At 47.8% G+C, this 8292-nt stretch overlaps 1 protein-coding gene across 1 annotated transcript in view; it reads left to right on the top strand.

Moving 5' to 3' along the window:
* The first annotated feature begins 7170 nt into the window (after positions 1-7170).
* TMEM255B (transmembrane protein 255B) overlaps positions 7171-8292 on the top strand; it is a 57180-nt gene continuing 56058 nt past the window's right edge. Inside the window, exon 1 of the mRNA XM_081326758.1 lies at positions 7171-7315. Coding sequence (XP_081182884.1) covers positions 7258-7315 — 58 coding nt within the window. The 5' untranslated portion in view covers positions 7171-7257. The remainder of the gene's footprint in view (positions 7316-8292) is intronic.

Here is an 8292-nt window from a genome sequence, read left to right as displayed (position 1 = left end):
TCCTGTCCACATCATCAGGGGAAACAGGGTCGAACTCAGTCCAGATAACATGCTCAAGACCGTCCGATTCCTCCACATCAGACTCTGCCCAGTCAGAGTCCAGACCGGTCCGGATCTGAGCGATTTTGTCCGCCAGATGATGACTAAACTCCTCGGCTCGTCCCCGCAAGGGATCCTCCCTCACCTCCTGATTAAGGAGGGAGCGAGTTACCCTAAACACGGCGGCCGGGCAATTATCTGCGGACGGGATAAGGGCAGCAAAGTAGTTAGACTTCGCCGTCCTTATCGCTGCAAGATAAGACCTTATAAAGGTTCTTAACTGCAATCGGTCAGATTCGGATCGGCTGGACCTCCAACCGCTCTCTAGACCTCGTCTCCGACGCTTCATCTCCCGGAGCTCCACAGAGAACCATGGAGCCCGGCGGGATCTGCGCCGGGTCAGAAGTCGCAAGGGTACAACGCAGTCAAGTGCCCCGGCGGCCGCCCTTTCCCAGGCATCCACCAGAGCATCGACTGGGCTGTGGGTAAGGGTGATGGGTATAGGCCCAAGCGCCCTCTGGAACCGTTCCAGGTCCATTAGGCGCCTGGGGCGGAACCACCTGGTCGGTTCCGCAGCCCAGCGGTGGGGGGTGGCATAACGGAAAACCAGCCGCAGGAGGTAATGATCTGACCATGACAGGGGGGTGATGGTTGGTGAACCCCCTCCCAGATCATCCAACCACTGTCCAGATAGGAACACCAGGTCGAGAGTATGATCCCCCACATGAGTCGGGCCCTCAATAACTTGGGTCAGGCCCATGGCCGTCATGCAGGCCATGAACTCCCGAGCTAACTCAGACGACCCTCCCAGTGACGGCAGGTTGAAGTCACCCAGGACTATAAGCCTGGGGAACTCCACCGCCAGCCCTGAGAGAGTGTCGAGCAGCTCGGGCAGGGCTGTTGCCACACAGCCGGGCGCCAGGTATGTGAGCAACAAGCCCAACTGAGCCCGAGGACCACATCTCAGGAGGAGGGATTCACTCCCGGCCATCTGGACAATGGTGGCCTCCCGCGGGCACAGAGTCTCCCGAACAACCACTGCCACCCCACCACCCCTGCCTTGAGCCCGTGGCTGGTGTAGCACCCGGAAACCTGGAGGGCATAACTCGGTCAGAGGCACCCCTCCCTCCGAGCCCAACCAAGTTTCCGAAATGCACACCAGATCCGCACATTCCTCGATCAAATCATGAATGAGGGGAGCTTTGTTAACGATGGATTTGGCGTTAAAATAGACCAGCCTGAGCTCAGGGACCTGATCACCCTCATCCCCGGGTAAGAGGGTGCTAACCGGAGGGTCGGAGCGCGCCACCGCTCGAAGATAGCGGGGGCGCGATCCCGGGTGTTGATATGGCCCTCCGTGCAACCACCTGCTGCCATTCCCTATCGTCGTGGGGATTTGAAGCCCCACCCCAACATTCATAGAACCAGCAGCCACCTCCCCCAACCCCGTCCCGTCAGGACCCCTAACAGGCCCAGACTGAGTGCCGGTTAAAAATTCCCTCCCCACCCTCCTACCCCTCCCCCTCCCTAACCTTTTAAAATAACCGGCTAAAAATTTTATCAGGGGCCTCTTAGCACGTCTCAACTCGAGGCCCCTAGTTAAGCCCAGCCACCTCTCGGGGTCCCAGCAATTGGGCCCGTCATCAAGGGGAGTGTTAGAAAGGGAGGCTGGTCGTATCCAGGAGGGAGAAACCCCCCTGAGGGTGTACAAGTCCGATCTAGAGTATTGTACTCGAGACATGAGATAGAACTGTCCATATGAGCCATTGTTCACAGATGGGGTCAGATGTTATTAAGATGATGTTAGTTCAGATGTAAAAACATTAAGTCCGGAACGTGTCTTCATCCATCAGTCTGCCAGTCCGGCTCTGCTCTCACCTGAGCCGGTCCAGACAAGAGCCCATGACTGTCCTCTCACCTAGCCATGAGATCCAGCCTGGGATGGATAAGGGCAGCATTGCTGGGGGAGCAGAAATCCCCCCTGCTAGTCTCTCACACCGGCAGGGGATTGATAGCCAGTCCAGGGCCGCCCTCTCACCACGGCCTGTCCCAGACTCGTTCCGGAACATCATAGGGAGGTCACGGGAACAGGAGAAAAAATGTCCCAAATCCTGTTCCAGCCTCCAATCCATCTTGGAAAGTAACAAGCAAAGACCATCCAAACACGCTAAATCCATTCCTAGGGCAGCAGGGAGTTCAGTCATAAATGTCAAGTGCTCAGATTCAAGCAGCCAAATCTCCATCGTCCTCTGAGAAAAAGGAGACAGAAAAGTCTCCCCCATAGCCTCCACGCCGAAACGGGAATCCGCAGCCATTTTATAAGCGGAAAGGCCAGGAGCAACAGTCAGGAGCAGAGAGATCCACGCGGGTGCAAACGGCGCCCTCCAACCGAGTTCAGGCGCCTGATGAATCATCCAGGGGTCCGCAGCAGGATCCTAGGCTGCCGAAGTCATCTCAGTCTGAGGAAGCTTCCCCAGCGCCCGAGGAAGGGAGAGAGAGCGATCAGTTCTAGCCAGCACAGCGCCCGACAGCTGATCCAGAGCACCAGCTGATCGGCGGCAGGCTACAGGCCGCCCAGCTGCTGCCGCTGCCGCTGCTACTTCTCTGGGGGGGGGAAAGGCTCCACACCGCGAAACGGTGCTAGCCTGTTGTTCCTACACCCCCCCTCCGAATATGCCCTTCGGCTGGGCTTTCGTGAGCCCCCCAGTCCCCCATTGTGTTGGCTCACCGCAGAGCTCAGCGAACGCCGCTTGTGGTCGCCGCCATCTTGGGCAAAAAAATGTGGGCCAGCTACTTGTTTGGATGTGAAAGTATAGTATGTAATAGAGCTGTACAGCATTTCATTCTCCAAAAGGTGTTCCAGAGCATGTCAGTGTGCAAGCATAACACCTGCGTGAAACAGCTTAGGATAGCTGTATCCCATGTGCTCTGAAACATCTTTTGTAGATTGAATCCGGGGGACGGCATAACCTAAATGTCAAATAGATAGTGGGCTTTCCTTCACTGGAGGTATTTAAAGAGTGACGGGATGGCCTCCTGTTGGGAATGCTTTAGGAGCAGAATCTTGTCCTGGGCAGAGGGTTGAATTCGGTCCCCTTCAAAGGATTTTAAGGTCCTTTGAAACACTTACAGTTATTTATTATAAATATATTGATAGCTCAGGTGAACTGATTTGGAATAGTTTACATGCTATCAAATTGGATCTGTACCTATTGACTAAATGAACAAAAGTTCACTATCTCAAACTGTCACTGGCGATTAGCATAGCACTTTTTTACATTCGTCTCCATTTTCCTTTTCCTCCATAGCAAAATTTATTCTGCTTGATTAAGTGTTGCATGATTCTGTTTATATTAGCAGAAGTCTAAGCTCAGCAAATAAATTATTTCTGTAACGGACTTGCCATAAGATAATGTTTCTCAACCTGAGCAACTTTAAGATGCATGGCTTTCAACTTCCAGAATTCTTCAGTCAGCCAGCTGGAGCATTCTGGGAGTTGAAATCCACATATCTTAAAATTGTTCAGGTTGAGAGATGCTGGCATAAGATATATTTGGTTTTGCTAAAAAAAATTTGAGGAGAATAGAAAGCTAGGATGACTTCATCTGTGTTTACTTTTTCATTACCTCGTCTCTTGAATATAACATTCATGTTTTCTGATACATTTAGTAAAGCCATGCCATATCCTTGCCCCTCCAAGAATTTGTCACCATTAGTTTTTCTCAACCTCAGTCTAAGTAACTACAGAAGATTAACTTCTATTTTATTTTCAATTTCTCCAGCAATTTTAGAAACTCATGTTCACTCTAATTATGCCCCAACTGAAGAATATTATTTGGAGTAAATCTTATGATTAAACTTGTCTCCTTCCTGTGCTGGCACAAAGAATTCTACATGTGTTAATATGATTCCATCTTTCTCTGCAGCATGAACAACTTTATCTAATAGTATCACAACTGGGGTGGAAATTTTCTTTTAAATAAACATGGTAGGGAGAGCATAAGGAACATGATTCTTTCCAGTTTCTTAAACACAGTTTCTCTCCAGGTCATTACCAAAGAAAGACCTTAGAATAGAGTAGCTGGGAGCATTTTTGTGATGCCAGCAACTGTTTCTTGATCCCACAATTCCCCTAGATATTTGTTTCCCTGTATCCCATTGGATGTGGACTATTTTTTAAACTCATTTTTGTATTTCTTCCTTCTTTTCCAACACAAAATTTGATCCCATTGTATTCTCTTTTGAAAGAGTTTTTCCTATCTCTTTTGGAAGAGACAGATGGTCAACATCCCAAGCTCCTTAAGGTAATTTCTTTCAACATTCTGTTGAATTGGAAATAATTTTTAAAAATATAATGTACATTTACTAGGCACTTACCATGGATCTCTATTGCCAAAGGGTTGCCTGAGTTCTCCTCCAAAAATTGAAAGAGAAATGCAGAGAAAGCCCCAAGTTAATATATGTCATAAGACAGAGAAAGCTTGTCTACCTCTTCAGTTGTGCTAATAGACATCTGGAGAGGTCAGAGTTAGATACTTCATGGATGAGTGTACTGACATAAAAATCTTTTAGAATATATTGCTACTACATAACCCATAAGGCACATCCAGTTAGTGTCTTTTATGTGCTTTCCCCCAAAATTTGCTCTGTCCACATAGTAGTCTCCACCACTCTGCTTTCTTAATGAAGCTGTTGATGTCCTAACAGTTGAGGCCCATATATTTCAGGATTTCCCAGATAGCGGGAGAAATGTCCACCAATGTGGATTCATGTGATGGGGGACTCCCAGGTAAGAAGGAGAAGCTTTTCCCTCCTGTTTAATGGGGAAACCTATACTCTCATTGTAGGTCACCAGCAATACCTGGTATGTGGTGTGGATGTTGTTGTTTGTTGTTAGTTGCAAAGTCGTATCCAACCCATCACGACCCCATGGACAACGTTCCTCCAGGCCTTCCTGTCCTCTACCATCTTCTGGAGTCCATTTAGGCTCACACCTACTGCTTCAGTAACTCCATCCAGCCACCTCATTCTCTGTCGTCCCCTTCTTCTCTTGCCCTCAACCTTTCCCAGCATTAGGCTCTTCTCCAGTGAGTCCTTCCTTCTCATTAGGTTGCCAAAGTATTTGAGTGGTGTGGATACTACCCTGTATTTCCAAAAGAATGGGAACACCCCCTCCAGATCTCTTAGCATCTCTAGTAATAGAAGATTAACTGTAGTAATTTCCTGACCCTAGAAGCTTTCTATAATATAATTCAATTTAATAGCAATTTAAAAGAAAGAGAGAGAGAGAGAGAGAGAGAGAGAGAGAGAGAGAGAGAGAGAGAGAGAGAGAGAGAGAGAGAGAGAGAGAGAGAGAGAGAAGGAAAGAAGGAACCAAAACAGGAAGGAAAGAGGGAGGGAGGGAGGAAAGAAGGCAGGAAAGAACATACCAAAACAGGAAAGAAAGAGGGAGGAAGAAGGCATACAACTTTCTTATTAATGATTTTTTCACTTGGCTGCTGTGAAAATATACCCAAGGTTTAGCTTTAATGTTAAGAAATGAAGCTGTAAATTTTTAGAATGAAAAACAATATTTACCTCCCATAAAAGGTAAAGGTAAAGGTTTCCCCGCACATGCATGCTACTCGTTTCCAACTCTAGGGGCCGGTGCTCATCTCCGTTTCAAAGCCGAAGAGCCAGCGCTTGTCCGAGGACGTCTCCGTGGTCATGTGCCCGGCATGACTAGACACCAAAGGCACACGGAACACTGTTGCCTTCCCACCATAGTGGTCCCTATTTTTCTACTTGCATTTTTTATGTGCTTTCGAACTGCTAGGTTGGCAGAAGCTGGGATTAAAATTCAGCACCTTGGGATTAAATTATTTCCATTATTAAAGCAAAGGAAATACTATGACTCTATGCCAGTTCAACCTGATCTTTTATCTGGTTTGCTTTCTTAAAAAGCTACCATTCTAGCCATTTCAAGTCCTGAACGTGGCACAGAATATGTTTCTTAAGGAAGTGTCAAGTTTATTTTTGCATCAGGCATGCTTGATGCCTGTTGAGTGTGACAGATCAAAAGTGAGAGTGGGTCATATTTTCAGAATATAGATGCCTAGAATACATTGGGGAATATGCTTCCTGTGGATCTTTTGGCTTTTATCAATACCTCCAATCACTGACTTAGAGCCAATTTGGTGTAGTGGTTAAGGTACCAGGCTAGAAACCAGGAGACCATGAATTCTAGACTTCTAGTCTTACCTTAAGCATGAAGCCAACTGCATGACCGTAGGCCAGTCCCTCTCTCACTTTAGGAATCCTAGGAAGAAGGCAAGGGGAAACCACTTCAGAATTTTTTTGCCAAGAATATCTCAAGGATTTGTCCAGTCAACTGCCAGGATTCCAATGCACTGAGAGAGAGGTGTGGGGAGAGAGATATCACGGGCTGAAAAGTTGGCAAATATAAACTTTTGCCAAAAGGGTTAGTACCACAAAACAGAGGTCCCTAACCTTTTGGGCACCAGTTCCGTGGAGAGAGGTTTTTCCGCAGACTGGAAAGGCCATGGTTTTATGTGCTGCCTGCATCCTGCGGATGGGGCTTTGTTTGTTTGTGCGGACCGGTTGCTGGCATGCCACAGACTGGTACTGGTCCACAGCCCGGGAGTTGGGGACCTCTGCCATAGAAAGTAGCTACTGCTGAGGGTTTTGATAAGAGTCACCTGTGTGCCAAAACAAGCAAAATGGGGACAGGCTGATCCCTTCAGAGAGGTTTGGGTGTTGAAATGAAGATGCTCTGCTGATAAAAGGTATTTTCTGAAATCAGAGCTGCTGCCCAGATAAAATATTCTCATGGGTGTGCAGGTATGTTTTGTCTTGTTTCGGCTGGCTTTTAAGTGTTAAGGATTTGATAAAAGTGTGATAATGAACACACACGCGTGCGCGCACACACACCCCCACACACAGAGATGTTTCCATGCTTGCACCTGTCGGAAGAAAGGGCTGCCTTCGTTTCAGGGCGAAGGCAGATGCTCTTCTTTCTGGAGGGGAGCCTCTGCTCCGAGGAGGCTCGGGTCGCCCTCGGTCACCTCGAAAGGCCACCTTCGCTCCTCCCTCAGGCTCCGGCGGCGCCTCCTCTGTCCTGCCTCCTGCGACTCCCGCCTTATCTTCGCAGGACCGGTCGGTCGATGTCCGGGGACGGGCTCTGTGTCCTGCCGGCCGGGTCCCACCGTCGCTGGGCGGATGCAGCCTTCCGTTGCCCCTGCCTCTACCGAGCCTTTAGCTATGTTGGACCCCGCAGGTAAGTGCAGACGGCCGAACCCGGCGGGCCATTTCCTCGCGGCTTTGAGGTTTCGGAGCGCCCCCCCTCCTTTGCTTCTGACTGGGCAAACGATTTATGGGGTGAGGACGTTAGCGTGGGAGTTGTTTCCTTTTGTGGTCGCTTACGTGAGATTTTACACACTGTGGACCCTTCCCTCCCCCTCTCCTCACCTCCCCCAGATCCAGCTACAGTTATCCAAAAACTATTCAAGGACGCTCTCGGGCTCTTTTCCCGAGGCGACTTCACACGACCACGAGATTCGTGTTCAGAAGGTGAGCACCGAGTTGGCCCCGATTCACTTTAGCTTGCAAATATTTGAGGCAGCCTATTACCAGTAGTAAGGCTGCACTTTAAGTTCCGTTTCATTTTCAAGTAAATATTTTTATAAAAGGAAGTCTCGTAGATCACACACACACACACACACACACACACACACACACACATTACTTTCATACACCCCTCAAAACTTTATGCATTATAATATGGTTTTATTTATCTCCTCCATCTCAATTACTTCAGTATCTAATGGTATCTTAACTTTTGGAGTTGTCCCATTCATTAGAGTTTGAGAAGTCTTGCTTATGAGCTCCCCTGCCAAAGATATATGCCTCTTTCCTTCTAGTTAAAGAAAGATCATGTCACCGGACTGTAATTTCTGCCATGAAAAGCCAGTGCTGTACATAACCTCATCTCAAAATATCTATAGAAAGAAAAATATGCTATAAAACATCATTCCTTGTGGGGTCCTCATGAAGGTTTGGATGTCAGCTGCTTAGAGGATTAAAGAAATACAAGTATTTTCTAAAAGTGTCTAGACACTGTGAAGAAACCTTGTTGGTTATTATAACCAATCAGTGTGTTGTATGATAAATTTGGGAAAGCTAGCTATTAGAACAGCTTTCAAACTAAGATTTTCAGTACTTAGGGATTTTGCTTCTTTACCATTTCAATAGTCC

Source organism: Vipera berus, assembly GCF_964194415.1.
Source record: "Vipera berus genome assembly, chromosome: 4".
NCBI lineage: Eukaryota > Metazoa > Chordata > Lepidosauria > Squamata > Viperidae > Vipera > Vipera berus.
Note: the sequence above shows the minus strand (reverse complement) of the source record. Positions and strands in the feature narration are given on the sequence as shown.